Genomic DNA, 16,198 nt, shown 5'->3' on the forward strand with positions numbered 1-16,198 from the left:
AATGCACAGAAGCATTGCGTGCGGGATAGCACTCCCCCCCCCCCAAACCAGTAGTAAAAAAAATAGCAACCCACCTCTGTCTACATCATAGCATTTCATAGCCATGTCCCTATATTTTGCAATTGCCTTCTTCTAGAGTTTAAGGGATTAAAACCTATTTTTCATCCCCAGACTTTGAGACACAAAGAATGTGATGGACCTCTTAAGTGAAATTTTGGTTTCCTTTTACACGATCGTTATTATCTTTTTGGACTTTCTCTTTTGATGACATAATTCTTTATTTTTGCTTTGTTTTTATAATTATTTTGAAAGCTACTTTGTGTTCTAACAGATCAGCATGGCAGGGTCTATACATTTCTGTTCTGACCACCTCCTCCCTCCAGTAACGAAAGCCGAGACAAGCGTAAAATGGAATGTCCTTTAATTAACAAGTCCAGACTCTCGGTGGCTGAAAGCCAAATAAACAAACTGATAAGGACCTTGGCAGCAAGTCCGACAAACCTTGGCAGCAATGCAAACAAACTCTGGCAGCAATCCAGCCTGCCAAGTTCGTTTCTCTTTAGTCCCAAACGTTGACTTCTGCAAGAATGGCGTGGCACAAGCAGTCTCTTTTATAGTCTGGGAGAGGAACTTAATGACCATCAGCTGAGCGTAATTATCTCCTGTAATTATGTAGTTGTTCTTGACGCCGAGTAGCCCTTCGACGGCGTGCATCCTGGAACAACTCACAGTTGGTTTCTGGATCACTCTCTCTTGTCTCCTCCCCACTGATCCAAGGCTCAGGCGCCACCTGGTGGCCAACCAGTCTCTCTGTGCCCTGCTTGGAGTCAGAACCCTGTCCAGGGTCCTCCACATCCTCCAGGGCCGACTCATAGGGCCCCTCGCTGTCGGAGTCTGGTGGCAGCTCCAACGGCTCCTGCCGGGCCACAACACATTTCACAACTAAATAAATGGAGGGGAGTGGGGTATAGTGAACTCAGTGAATCTTACTCAAAGTAAATATGTGAGTGTTCTTGCAATTACATATCATATATATTTATGAACCAGTTTTCTTAAAGACCTTTGTGTTTCGCTGTAGCAACCTTCCTCCTCTGTACTGCTTGTTTTCCTAAACATAGAACTCTCCCATCGTTGTGGCCTTCCAAAAACAATTAATGCAAACCTTTTCTGGGACATTAATTTTATACAGCAGTGCCATTTTCTATAATTTAGTATTTCTAGCCTTTTATTACCAGTCACTATTTTAATCCATTTTATTCTAATTTTGTAGTCCATGTTTATTATGCAAATTCTGTAAGGTGCTTAGAGACTGGTTGTTTCCGGTGGTCAGATAAATAAATGATTAAATAAAAATGTGAATTTGAAATATTTGCATGCTTCTATTCCCAATGCACACGGACACTTCGAAGAGCAAAAATAATTATCCGACTGCTACCTTCTACAGACAATCTTTGCATTAAACTATAGAGGAGGCATGCATTAATTACATAGCAGAGTTTCAATTCATCTTATTATCTGTTGATGATTAGTTGCAGATAGTGAATTGAACACTTGTAAAGGTTATACAGAACATATTTCACTGATTATTTTTAACACGCTATTTCAAAAAAACATAGGAGTGAAAAAAAAACCATAAACATTTGATGAAAAAGGAAAACCCAAGAAGATATTAATTTTTCAGATTAAATTAAGGCTCAGGAGTAAGAAATAAATTTGATGGTTTTACATACAGTAAGTCTTAAAAATGTATAAGGAATTAATACAGATAAGATCAGAATAACAGGGGATCACATGAATTCTTAATTGCTTTTTCAAATATATTAGATTTTTAAAATTATGTTCCAATATTTCTAAAGAAATAAATAAAAATGTCTTATTCTTTCTTGTTTGGCTAGCAAACTATTTACAGATTTTATACTGAATGTTCCAATGGGTCGTCTCACAATTCAGAAGTTGTATTGTTTGATTGAAATAGTTCACAGTGATCTTTTCACTCAACATGGTAAGAAAAAAATATTGAAATAAGTTCAAAAATGACTTAAATTGCTAGATGATTTATTACTGTATTTTTGGAGTATAAGACGCACTCTCCCCCCCCCCCCCCCCAAAAAAAAGAGGGTGAAAATCTTGGTGTGTCTTATTTGGCATATTTGGCCTACTGAAACCCCACCCCCTTTGCAAAAATGGACGTGCAGAGGGTTTGATGGGCTTGCAAAGTAACACTAGGAGCTGGGGAGGGCAAAAAGGATAAAAAATGTGCTGTTTTTGCTCATTCCTCCCCCCGCAGCCCCTAGGAGCACTCTACAAGCCTCCCAAAGCCTCTGATTGCCCTTTCATTTTGCAAAGAATGGGCTGTTTTTGCAAAAAACAGGCCAGTTTTCTGCATGCCCCCCCCCCCCCAAAATGAGGCGTGCAGACGGTTTGGGAGGCCTGCAGAGTGCAAAAACCTTTTTTTTTTTAATTTACCTTTTCAGAATCAAGGTGCGTCTTATAGTCTGAAAAATACGACATTTGTCGACCTCTGTCATGCCCTGATGTGCCCATACTACATACAATAGCTGAGAGAGAAAAGATAAAAGCAAGAAAAAAACACATTACAGGATTCTCAACAGGGTAGAATAAACTTGCAGTTAATAAATGTGGGACATCTATAGGAATCTCTGGTAATGCAGTGGCTTGGCTCAGCAAAGCCTATATCAAGTGGTTGAAATTGAATCTCAATAAGCCAGTTCTCCCATCTGCTAATGTTTCAGCTTGGCTTTCTGAATGCAAACTTGTTTGTAATGAGGTTTGTAATACTTAGACTCAAAATGTTTTCTCAAAGCTTTTGTGTCCAGACACAACTCAATAATCTGTTCCCCAGTATACAAAATGGGTTAATTTGTCTTTATGGCCATTATTTCTCAGACATATAAGTCCAACATAGATCACATAAGTGACAGTGATGACTATGGAATTCACTTCCAAATGATATAGCTCATTTTATGAAGAATACAAATCCATTTAGAGTATGCAAACTCCATTATCTGAAAATCTCCTACCCATGCGATATCTATTTTAAATAGCAATAGCAAAAGCAATAGCAGTTAGACTTATATACCGCTTCATAGGGCTTTCAGCCCTCTCTAAGCGGTTTACAGAGTCAGCATATCGCCCTCACAGTCTGGGTCCTCATTTTACCCACCTCGGAAGGATGGAAGGCTGAGTCAACCCTGAGCTGGTGAGATTTGAACCGCCGAACTGCAGATAACAGTCAGCTGAAGTGGCCTGCAGTACTGCACCCTAACTACTGCACCACCTCGGCCTTCTGATCCGATGAATTACTATAGTGCTATGGCACAGTGGTTAGAATGCAGTATTGCAGGCTCCTTCTGCTGATTGCCTGCACTTTGTCAGTTCGAATCTCACCAAGCTCAAGTTGACTCAGCCTTCCGTCCCTCCGAGGTTTGGTAAAATGAGGATCCAGATTGTTGGGAGCAATATGCTGACTCTGTAAACCTCTTAGAGAGGGCGCACTAAAGCCCTATGAAGTGGTATATGTCTAAGTGCTATTGCTACTGCTACTATATCCAGACATAATTTTAGCACTTGTATTATCTCTTAGTTAAAATGTCATAGTGGAGAATAGGGTGTCATTACCATATTGATTCTAATGGCCTCATATGTATTGAGAACAATGTCCTCCTTCATATAATGGGTCCAGATTATCAGGGGAGAGGATATTTCTTCTGGGTTACATTAGCCCACCTCATTAGAACTAGCAAAGAAGGCATGCTGCAGGTGCTGTCAGCTAGTGGGTTCCACCACAAAACCGCGTTCGACTAAAGAGCGCTCGACGAAACCGCGTAGCTGACGTCATCACAGGGCGACAACAGAAGCACGCTGTAAACGCTAAACCTAAAATTAACCCCTAAACCTAAACCTAACCCTCCTAAACCTAACCCTAAACCTAACCCTTAACCTAACCCTAAACCTAACCCTTAACCTAGCCCTAAACCTAATCCTAACCCTTAACCTAACCCTAAACCTAACCCTAACCCTTAACCTAACCCTAAACCTAACCCTAACCCTAACCCTAAACCTAACCCTTACCTTAACTTGAATCGGCTTGCTTTCAAAGCGCTATTTAAAGCGCCCTTCTTTCTCCGCGCTCGCTGTTGCCCTGTTGATGACGTCAGCGACACGGTTTAATCGAGCGCGGTTTTGTCGTGCCACGTAGCTAGTGTTCTTTGTCTAATGGCTTTCTTTGTTGTGGAACATGCTTCCATATGCTTCCAGCTTATGGAACATCCTTATCTATTTTATATTGGCTGTTTTATTTATTGTTGTACAGTGTCTGAAGTCTTATTTGGGAGAAATTGGTAACTATATTCATTAGATTAAGAAACAAATTATTAGTCCAGTAGTCCAGTCTTCTGAAGTATGTGACCATTAGAAATTATTAACAATAATATACTTAGATATATTTGATGTGATTTCGTCTCAAAAAATACCTACATCTTTTTGATTGAGTGATGAGGTACATAAAGTGCTATATACTAAGTTTTACGTTTTCTTACAGATGAAAATAAGAGACTACATGGACGCATTTGGATATTAGAAATTCTATAGTGGATATATTCATTAAAACCAACTTGCTACTTTTAAAAATGTGACATTGAACTTGTGATTTTCAAGATAGATTTTCACATAATAATCTTTAGTTTGGAGTTTTGTCATAAATAAAACGATTTCATAGACACTATTTGATTCTATTTCCTTTCCCATTTATCTCTCCCCCCCCCCAATTTTCTCTGATATATAGACTGTAGGGAGATTCTGTTGCCAATGATGACAGATCAACTGAAGTATCATTTGGAAAGGCAAGAAGATCTGGATGCCTGTTGCCGATTGCTCAGTAATATTCTTGAAGTTCTTTACAGGAAAGATGTGGTTAGTAACCATTGTATATATTTAACTCCGACATCATGAGTGTTTAAAAATGTTATGAATAAAATTGAGGCTTAAAAATAGAGCATTTGTTTTTGTAATAATGCCATTCACCTGGATTTCTGCTTTGAATGGATCAGTTGTGATAGCTTGATGGAGAACTTTAGACTTTCTCTTAGAGCAGTGTTTCTCAACCTTGGCAACTTGAAGATGTCCGGGCTTCAACTCCCAGAATTCCCCAGCCAGCGAATGCTGGCTGGGGAATTCTGGGAGTTGAAGTCCAGACATCTTCAAGTTGCCAAGGTTGAGAAACACTGTCTTAGAGGCTGCAGTGAAGCACTAGGCTTCAGGATGGTCTATGATGTACTATTCAGTAAAGATGCTGTGATAAACGTGTAATCTCTGTTTTATAATTCAGCAGGATTGAGCACTGGTACTTTTCTCCATAAACCAGATTTGTATAGATGACCAGTTTTTTTTTTTTAATTCAGTTTAAGGATTGTTTGCTTGTTGCTGGCTTCAGATTGCAATTCCTGACATACTTAAATTCCAAAAAGAAATAACAAGGAAACCCATCGGGAACTTATTTAATAAGCCCAGAGGCATCCAGAGTACCTTAGGCGAATCGGCTTCCATACAAATTGAACAGGGGATAGGGATGGATGGATGGATTATAAATTACATCTAGAAATTAAGATTCTTCCTAACAATATTCCTCATTTCAGTGAGCACAGTAATACAGAATTAGGAAGTGGGGCCTTGGGATTGCTGCTCTGTCTTAACCGTTTTTCTGCTATTTTACAATGAGCCCTTTAGATTTCCATGCCATAATCTTTTGAAGAAGGCTTTTAAATTTATTGATATTTATTTATTTACTTTTTAATTCCACCTTTATTATTTTTATAAAAAACTTAAGGCAGCAAATATACTTCTCCCCCTTCCTCCTTTCCTCATAATGACAATCCTGTGACATAGAGTAGGCTGAGAGTAGGACTTCAAGCCTAAGGTAGGACTAGAACTCCCCGTCTCCCAGTGAGTTAACTAACCACTAGACCAAAATGGTTTTTCTTTTTTTTTGATTATTTATAAGCATTGGTTTTTAAATGTGACTTATTAAACTGTGAATTTAAAATGCATATCAAATCATAACATTGTTTTAACTTCTTAAAATGATGTATATCGTATTGATTATCTCATTAAAAAGAAGAGAGAATGCGTCTCTGAGAATTACGTGATAGTCTAAATATGGTTGTCCTTTTGTTACTAATACATAACATTTCCCAGATATCACCGATTAGGAGAAGAATTTTAAAGCTTTATGGCAATCCCTTCCTCCTAAAAGAATAATCACAACAGCTGCAACCACTCAGGCTAACTAGAGTCTCAGCATATTCCATCCTGTTTTGTTAGGAAGTCCTTCATTTCTTTTTTTCCCCCCTTTCTTTTCTAACAATATTGTCTCAGTTTTCTAACGTAGAGAAGATTAATGAAAGCCGCTGGTAAATAGACCAACAAACTAATGCAAAATTTCCATCTCTGAAATCTTGCATTAATTGGCCAGATCTGATAATTATGAATTCAATTTCAATTCAATTTATTATTAGATTTATAGGCCGCCCAATCCCCGAGGACTTACAAAAACAAGAAAGAAAAACAAAATGAAAATAAAAAATAATAAAAAAATAATTTAAAAATTCCCCAAGAAGGTGAGATTGAATGATGAAGACACTGACTAGTTTTCATCAGTAGTGCTATTGTATAAAAATATTATGTGTGAGAGCTGTTTGGGGAATAAGATATGGATTCTATCTATTCAGCCTCTCAGTATGGGGCTTATTAAGCAGATACTTTTAAGGCACTGTTATATCCTACCAAAAAGTGTGAATTCGACACACCCCAGCGTGGCAATTCTTTTGTGTGGCTGTCAGTAACTGAATTTATTACCGCACTGTGTTTCCATTGTCCCTACATCTCAATATGTAACTTCATTAGCATGATAACTCTCTGGTGCTTGTTTTGACCAAGTTTCTTTTATACACCGAAAGGTCTTGGTATTCATTAAGGATTAAGCAAGCAAACCCTCCTGAAACCTGCTTTTTTAACACGCAAGATATAGAACAGTAGCCTGTGTTTTAAACCTCCCTGTGCTTTTTGCGAAATGTGATTTTGATTGGTAATACAATCCAGTGGTGCAGTGTTTAATATTTACACACACACACACACACACACACACACACACACACGGTTGCTGTGCACCTTGGGGCATAAGCAATTATCTTCTAGTTTCTTTTACCTGCTGAGATTAGCAAAGCCGAAGACTTTTTGCCTAGGAAGCTGCCCGCAGACCCGCTGAGAAGGCAGAGAAGATGAACGATGAATAGGCTGAAGTGAGGGAACTCATTTTTGAATGGTGACAAAAGACCACTTCCTAAGGAATTGTTTGGAAGTGGAAGAGAATATTTATTGGTGACAAATTTTAATTATGAGGGTCAGGGAGCAAAAAAGAAAACCTTTTAAGAAGCACCGGTGATGAAGACAAGGGAGCCAATTTGCCGTTTCTCGAATACAAAAACAAAATACATGCACAATACTGAAGCTTTTCCATTTGTAATTTTTTGTTAAAAACGAACAATTTATTAGCAAATGGTAAAATAATCGTTTGAAGGACATCTTCATAAAGTAATGTGGAAAAAACTGCAATAGCCACCATAAGACAATATTAACGAAATCCAATTGCATGTTTTTATAGGTGTGCATCAGTAAAAAAGGGAATTCTATATGTCTGTGTGTAATTACCTCCTGTAATTACGTAGTTGTTCTTGACGCTGAGTAGCCCTTCGGCGGCGTGCCAGTTTTTCTAAGCAAGCATTTAATAAGGAATAGCTATATACTTCTAATATCTCCATTTATTCAAACATTTTAAGTTCACTATTATTATTGGAAAGTGCAATTGGACTAAATTAGTTACAGTTGTTGATTTCTTCATTCTCAACAGCAACTGGTTTATTTTACTATTTATTTATTAAATTTCTATGCCACCCACCTCCCCTTGCAAGGTGACTGTGGGTGGCTGTTTGTTGCAATTTCAATTATTAAAATGCCTTTAGAAGCTTCTTTATATAAAGTTCATTTTAGTAGTACCACTTGGAAGTAAGCACAGTGTGGGGCAGTGTGTACCAACTAGAGTGATTAAATTCTCTTCCTGCTTTGCATTCTCGAGCAGATAATATAACATAGGGTTTGAAAAGTACGTTTGCAGAGAATTAGGAAGTCATCTACATAGAGAAATGTGTCACTTAAGAGCATCTTGGTACTTTGTCCCCCATATATGTCAGTCCCCAGGTTTAATTCCTGGGCGTTTTTACCGTCACCTTTTCGAATTGGTAGCTGTGCAGCTGTGCAGTTCCACTCTTGAGAGTTGCTGCCATCTGTCTCTTTTTAATAATGGCTTTCTCTGATGTGAGAATAGAATTCCCTTTTTAGCAGCTACAACTTATATGTAAGTTGTAGAGAGTGAGGCCAGTCCTCAATTTTTCAAGTAGGGCTTCACTTTCCTGTTTGTTTGAAATACTCCTTTGATACATCTTCTGGATACAGAGATACCAGTTGAGTTTAGACCAGTGGTAGTCAACCTGGTCCCTACCGCCCACTAGTGGGCATTCCAGCTTTCATGGTGGGCGGTAGGGATTTGCTGTAACTCTTGCTTTATAAATTTTATAAAGTAAATTTACTTCCCTACTTTATAAATCACCGTTACTGTGGAACGAGTGGGCGGTTAGAAAATTTTACTACTAACAGAGATACAAAAGTGGGCGGTAGGTATAAAACGGTTGACTACCCCTGATTTAGAGTATCAACTGTAGTTACTATTTACACACTTCCTTAGCATGGATTACATCAGCTTTTGGCTGCTGATTATAAACATTAATAGGAAAAAATATGTATTTTGAAAATTATATACACTCCCCTTTTGGTTTATTCTACCTACATTATTTAGAGATGGCCATAGAGCTGAATAATTTTAATAGAATTTCCATATTTGAATGCTGCTTTAAACAATCATTTAAGCATTGATTCATAGTGAAACTGAAAGAAAATTGTTTGCTGTATACATAAACCTCTTTAATCTTCTTGGTTTTGGGCTACTTCTTTTTGTTTTATTTTTAGGGACCAACACAACGACATGTGCAAATAATTATGGAAAAGCTATTGAGGACAGTAAACAGAACAGTCATATCAATGGGACGTGACTCAGAACTCATAGTAAGTACTTTTCGATAAATATACAAAATTAGTTTTATAATATAGGAAAATGCATAATCTACTAGACTTTCCTCCTATAGGCCCCAATATGTTTACAATATTTTGGAAAAACCCTAATTGCCCATTTAATTTCATTGGGATCTATACTAAGCAATTTCACATTTTAGACGCTCTGAAAGCTATAAAATTGAACTCTTTGTTCATTCCAATAAATAAATCACTTTTGCATTTATGAATTTTCACTTTATAATGTCTAAAGATTAAATTAAAAATTCTTCCTAAAATAGGAACTATTGATACAATAATAAAGGCCATGATACAGTATATATTATTATTTGCCTTGATTTTTTTATTACATTATTGTTAAATGTGTTAAAAATATTTGTCTTTAGGATTTCTTCCATCTCATTTATATCTATCTTCAGAGTTATTTTTATTCTGGGTTCCTTCTGTGAGTTGATGGAGGATGACCACTGAATTAAGATTGAAGGGTTGGTTATAGAGAGCGTTTGATGAATTAAAAGAAAATAACGATAAAATTTAAAATAGACAAACTGGTAGCAAGTCATAGAAATATGAGTGATATTAAATGAGCCATACATTTCACAATAATAAAATCATAATAAATATTACAATATACTACATTATATATTACAATATAACAATATAACTAATGCAATCATCTAATATAATCAATGTAAAATGAGTAATCAGATGAAGTTGCACAATGTAAATGATTAAAAACCGTAAACTTCACATGTTAAATCAGAAATTAAATTACAAAATTATATAAATTCTGATAAAAAGAAATTATATAAAATTCTAATTCTTGCATGTCCTTTTGCAATGTAAGCATCCTTTAATGAAAATATTTAAGCATAAAGGAAAGTATGATATGTACTACTCTGTGGAGGCTCTGAATTTTAAATTTTCAACAAGTCTTTGCTGAAGAGAATTTTTCTTTAGTGAAGGTTTAGTGAAGAAACCCCTCAAAACACTTCCGAACAGACTTTTTAAATTAGGACCCATTCTTCTACTACCCTCATAGAATATAAGTATACAAGATTGACTTTACTGACATGACATGATTGTTTCTTCAGTTATTTATATTAGTTTCAATTAACGTATTTTTCGGAGTATAAGATGAACCCTTTTCCCTCAAAAAAGAGGCTGAAAATCTGGGTGCGTCTTAAACACTGAATACAGCAGTTTTTGCCTCCCGAAACCCCACCACCTTCACCAAAATAGCTGTGCATAACCTTTAGGAGCCTTGCAGAGTGCTCCTGGGGGCTGGGGAGGGCAGAAATGAGTGAAAAATGGACCATTTTTGCTCAGTTTTGCCCACCCAACCCCCAGGAGCACTCTATAAGTCTCCTAAAGGCTATTCATGCCCTTTTTTTGACACAAAATGGGCCCATTTTCGTGAAAAAGGGGCCGGTTTTGGGAGTTCTGCAGAGTGCAAAACCTTTTTTTAAAAAAATTTGGCTCTTGGTGCGTCTTATACACCAAAAAATAGGGTAAATAACCTCATATAATCCTTAATATGGAAATATTATTATATAATTCGTCCATTAGCAGGCTGGGGGGCTGTTGAAATAGCCAGCCCCACGGGAACTATGAATGTTGTGTATTTTAAATTGTTGTTTGTCTATTTGTCTACTTATCCCCTTCCTTTGTTTATTGTAAGCCACCCGGAGTCCTTCGGGAGTGGGCGGCATACAACACCAATAAAATACAAAAAAAAATACAAACACATTAACTAAACTTCATTGTGGCATATGCTTTAGCACTCAAAAAATTAAAACTTAACATTTTAAAGAAATCTTGGGGAATGAAACATCTCCCTCCCTTTCATTGTTTGTATTTTAATGTTTGAGTTTTCCTGGGTGCTAAAACGTTTTGAATTTTTATTACTAAGCAGTTATTTTGTTTCACTGTTCTTCTTTTAAACTAAATAAGAAAAGGGAATAGAAGCCTCTCAGAGTCCTTGGGCATATAAGCACTAATTGTTAAGTAAGAAAGAAAATAAACAAATAAAATGTTTGGCCCCAAGTTAAAATTATCAAGGGAGAAAGAATGTTTTCGTTCTCTTTCAATTTTGTATAATAGTTTTCTGATTCTATCCAAATTATAGCCATCTTAGTGTTAATTTGTTATCTTTGCCTGGTTTAGCAGTACTTGAAATTGTCTAGATGCTTTAATTTCTGTTTCCTTGGAGATATTATTGGCACTGATTGAGCTTTTTAATGTCTGGATCCTTGTCTAGTAATATTTGTTTGTAGAGTTTTGTCTTGCTGCTTAGAAGTTTTGTTGATGCTTTTTGGAGGGATATAATGTGTGATCTTTCTATTCTTTTAAGCAGCAGTCTGGTAACTTTAAATCCCTGTTAGCAGGAGGAAAATGGCCTCATTTAGAGCAGTATTTAAATGATTCCCTTTAGATGGAAAGAAAGGGGGAAAAGCCATATGCCAGCAAGTTTCAATCATTTTGAGATGAAACAATCCTTTATGTAATCCCTTTTGGATGAAGTTTGAAGTTAATGACTGATGAATTATCACTGTCTGGAAATTGAAAGTTCATTTCATTGATATTTTATGCTATAAAAATAATATTTTTTAGACTGTCTTGTATGTTGATTGGGTTTGAAGTTCAAAAAGCTTAATTACAAATGCTGCTAGCTGCACTCAAGATGTAATCATTGGTAATCACTGTCATATATTTGAAAAAATAAAACCAATTGGATAATGCGTTGGAAAAGTAAAGTGTGTATTTTCTAGCAGAGGTTGAATTTATTCCACTGGAGCAAGAATTAGAAAGCAGTAGTCACCAAATTAGGTTCACAAACTGTTCTAGACCATAAGCCCTGTTTTATATTTACAAGTTATTGTATTCTGTTAACACAGACATTGTGGCTTGCAAACCATTGTTTATGGCTCAGTACCGTGAGAGACTAGCCAATGATTAATTTTGAAACAAACTATGAATTGTATACAAGAGCCTGCTCTCTAAACTTTATTTGGGTTGTTTTTTTTAATATCAGAAGAGCTTCGCCATGTGTAAGGACTAATGTAAAAAAAAGAACCATGAGTGCTCAGGTTAGACAGAATTATCAAGTAACTAGCACATAATCTCAAGGATTTCACTGATTTGAAAAAGTCGTTGGAGAAGGTCTAATTTTTAAACTCGTACACGGGCGGGCGGGCGGACACACACACACACACACACACACACATACACACAGGTTTTTTATGTTATCAAAAATTCAATTATCTACCATTGATATTGTTTCAGAAATATTATAATGGAACACTTCAAACTGTTAGACTGGGCATGGCATATTCCTGGGAAGAACATTTGAGATTTGAATTCTTTGTGGCACAGAATTTCTGTCAAATTCATTTCAACCAATCATCAAAAAATGAGCAATAAGGTCATCCATGGATGCCATTGCATTCCAGTAAAATTAGCTTGAAGAAATGATAAACCATATAGGATTGTAAGCATGTTAACATCTTATTCCTTTTTTCTCAAGGTTTTTGAGGAAATTGGGAAAAAGCATTGTGACCTTTCCTTAATAATCTTGTGCATTGCGGAGAAGCTAATTAGTTATTTGTAATCCTTATTTTATATTTTAATATTGTGCTATATAATTTATTTTCCTTTGTGATTTATAGCTTTATAAACCAAGACACATTTAAGATTTGATTTAATAGATTTTGCATAGGCTTGTTTTCTGTTTCCTGAAATCTAGTAAATTCTATTTGAAATATTAGCTTTCAGTAGACATTTATCACCAAGTACCCTTATTAAATATGTGCATTTGGAAAATGAGCAATAACTGAGAAAGCAGTACAGATGAACAGACCATAAGTATTTAATGAATGCTGACAGCACCAAGAATTTTAGAGGAGCACTTACCTTTTATGATTCAATGCTTTTCTGAATGGAATTCATTCTGGCAAAATCAGTGATGATTCACTTTTATACAAGCGATTATGTAATAACAGTTTTTCATTGCAAATATACTTTAGCATGTATCTTCTGACCTTCCACGGACTCATGTCAAATTAATTATTATGCTTTTTATTTCTTCTGAAACTGATAAGAGTATGGATCTGACACTGAATCAACAGGTGGGCAACACTTGACTGATCTTCTCTGAGCTTAGAAAATAAGTGGGCTGGATCTGGTTAGTAGAGGATGGGAGACAAGCAGGAGACACAAGAGCTGTAGCAAACCATTCCTGAACTGTTGTCAGTAAAACTTCTATACGTAGATCTCGCCTTAAATCATCAGGATTTGAGATTGATATGAAAATACTCCAGTACTACATGATAGTAAAAAAAGATTATAAAAAAGTGTTCTGACCCCCTCCTCCGTCCAGTAACGAATGCCGAGACATGCTTAATGAGAATGTCCTTTAATAACAAGTTCAGACTCTCGGTGGCTGAAAGCCAAGTAAACAAACTGATAAGGACCTTGGCAGCAATTCAGACAAACTCTGGCAGCAATCCAGCCTGCAAGTTTGTTTCTCTTTAGTAAAAGCGTTGACTTTTGCAAGAAGGGCGTGGCACAAGCAGTCTCTTTTATAGTCTGGAGAGGAGACTAATGACCATCAGCTGAGCGTAATTACCTCCCGTAATTACGTAGTTGTTCTTGATGCCGAGTAGCCCTTCGACGGTGTGCATCCCGGAACAACGCACAGTTGGTTTCTGGATCACTCTCCCTTGTCTCCTCCCCACTGATCCAAGGCTCAGGCGCTACCTGGTAGCCAACAAGTCTCTCTGCGCCATGTTCAGAGTCGGAACCCTGTCCAGGGTCCTCCTCATCCTCCAGGGCCGACTCATAGGGCCCCTCGCTGTTGGAGTCTGGTGACAGCTCCAACGGCTCCTGCTGGGCCACAACAAAAAAGTAACTCTTAATTCTTAATAGTTATGGATAAACCTTTTAATCTTGTGAAAATTAAAATGAATAAGAAAGGAGTAGCAGTCTCAAAACTGATACTTTTATCTAGATCTTTCAAAGATCTTAAGTCCCAATTCTACAAGAATTTCTCCCAGGAAAATAAGCTTAATATTAAAACCTAAGCATCATATTGTGCCAAGTGTATACTTATGAGCAATGTTCCCTGTTAGCTGCACGGCTGTGCGGCCACGCACGTAACAAAACGCCGCACAGCAGTTTCCAACTGCCACCCAGTGTTTTTTAATGTCTTAAAATATGACTTAAAATATTTCCCCTCCCTTCCTCCTCTCTCTGCACCGAACTCTCTCCTCCAGTGGGTGAAGTCAAGAAAGACTCTGCCCGGAGACCAATGACACTACAGAAGGGAGAATTCCCATTGGTCCTCTGGGGCTTCATCGGTTCCTGGGAAAACGCAATTCGCTGGTTGTAACCTACATTTCTCTGCACATCCCGTGTTTCTCAGGCATTGCGTCATCTGAAGGCCCATTCTGGGCTCAGCAGCCTTTCTGTGATCCCTTTACTTTGCGGAGAGAGGGAAGCAGCATGGAGTTAGACTGTCTGAGCCAAAGGGATCCACGGGTTCTTGAGACTTGATTTTTGAGCAGTACCAATCCATTCCACTTTTTCCTTTCCCTTTCTGTCCTTCTTCTATCTTCCTTTCCTTTTCCTTTCTCCTTTCCTTTCCTTATTTCCTTTTCCCTTATTTTTTCTTTTCCCTTCCCTTTCCCTCCCTTCTTCATCCTTTCCTTTTCTTCTTTCTCCTTTCCTTTCCCTCCTCCTCCCTTCCCTTCCTTCCTTCCTGGGGGTCCGAGGGAGAGGGAGGGAACTCTTTTCCTCCTTGCCCCTCTCCCCAACATCTGCTCTGATGGCAATAGCTAAAAAAAAATCAGGTGCTCAGGCATGAAAATGTGCCGCTCAAACGCTATACTTTTCCGCACACACTGAAAAAAAAATTAGAGGGAACGTTGCTTATGAGTAGTCCTAACATAAATGTGAGCTACTGTAAACCTGTCTTTGTTCATAATGCTAGTTATTTTTTCAAAGAGAATACAGTGGAAAAGATATGGGTGACTTCATGTTTAGAATAATACATTTTGTAAAATTGCTGATTCTCTATTTTTACGTTCGTCAAATTGCATTATAATTATCTTAAAGACATGCTTTTCCCAATGTTTGACCTCACAGTTGATGGTTAGCTCCATACTTCTAGGTAATGGCTACTTAATACTTAAAAATGAAAGGAAATTAACTATTTAGGAAAATATGATTGAAAGATGAAGCTGATTATTATACTTTAAATTAAGTTGTGACAGTGTAAACCTGGCAATTTCAGGCACAAATACATAAATTCAGGTAGTTGGAGTAAAGAAACTTTAATATGAATATTATAGATGTGGCCGGATATTGCACTTTTGGTTTAAAAAAGTTTATTTATTTCATGTTTATTTATTTAATGAAATTCTACTTCTCTCTCAGTCATGTTATATTCTAAGGCTGAGTGCTGATAGGGCAAGATGAGAAACCAACAGACAAAACAAAGACATAGGAGCAAATTTTCAGTCATTATGCTAAAAGTACAAAAAGTTGAGAAACCAGAAGACATTTCTTCGGTGCTAATTCGGGATAGGAAACGAAATAGTTTTCTCAAAACACAATGCAGATTTCAGTAGTGTAATTTCCCCCTTGATACAGAAATTCAAATTGTCATAGATTGCAATGGTGCTGCATGCAGCATTTACTGATCCAAGAAGACATACATAATTCAGAGGATTGGTTAAGAAATCTTAAATTATTAATTGTTGTACTTTATTACTGTTCAAATCGAGGGCTGTTCACAAAGACTGAAATAGTGTGACTCAAGATTTAGTGATGAATATTTTTCTCAAAACTAAATCAGAAATCTCCTAATCACATACGGTACTTTTGTTCACACACTTATCATTGCAAAGTCATAGACAAGTTAATAAATTTGGCATTGAAAAGTTCTAAATATAATCCCTAAGGCTGAGACCCTTCTGAGGGCCACATACCATACAGATTT

General features: G+C 36.9%; 1 protein-coding gene across 3 annotated transcripts in view; it reads left to right on the forward strand.

Annotated features, from left to right (window-relative positions):
- DOCK1 (dedicator of cytokinesis 1) overlaps positions 1-16,198 on the forward strand; it is a 457,702-nt gene that overhangs the window by 133,697 nt on the left and 307,807 nt on the right. For all 3 annotated transcript variants that reach the window (XM_087725976.1, XM_087725977.1, XM_087725978.1), the window contains exons 25-27: positions 1,896-2,002; positions 4,805-4,932; positions 9,097-9,192. In XM_087725976.1, the coding sequence (XP_087582102.1) occupies positions 1,896-2,002; positions 4,805-4,932; positions 9,097-9,192 (331 nt within the window). The remainder of the gene's footprint in view (positions 1-1,895; positions 2,003-4,804; positions 4,933-9,096; positions 9,193-16,198) is intronic.

The sequence above is a fragment of the Thamnophis sirtalis genome, unplaced genomic scaffold (assembly GCF_051295495.1).
Source record: "Thamnophis sirtalis isolate CommonGarterSnake01/CBP01778 unplaced genomic scaffold, rThaSir2_p1.2 scaffold_11, whole genome shotgun sequence".
Lineage (NCBI taxonomy): Eukaryota > Metazoa > Chordata > Lepidosauria > Squamata > Natricidae > Thamnophis > Thamnophis sirtalis.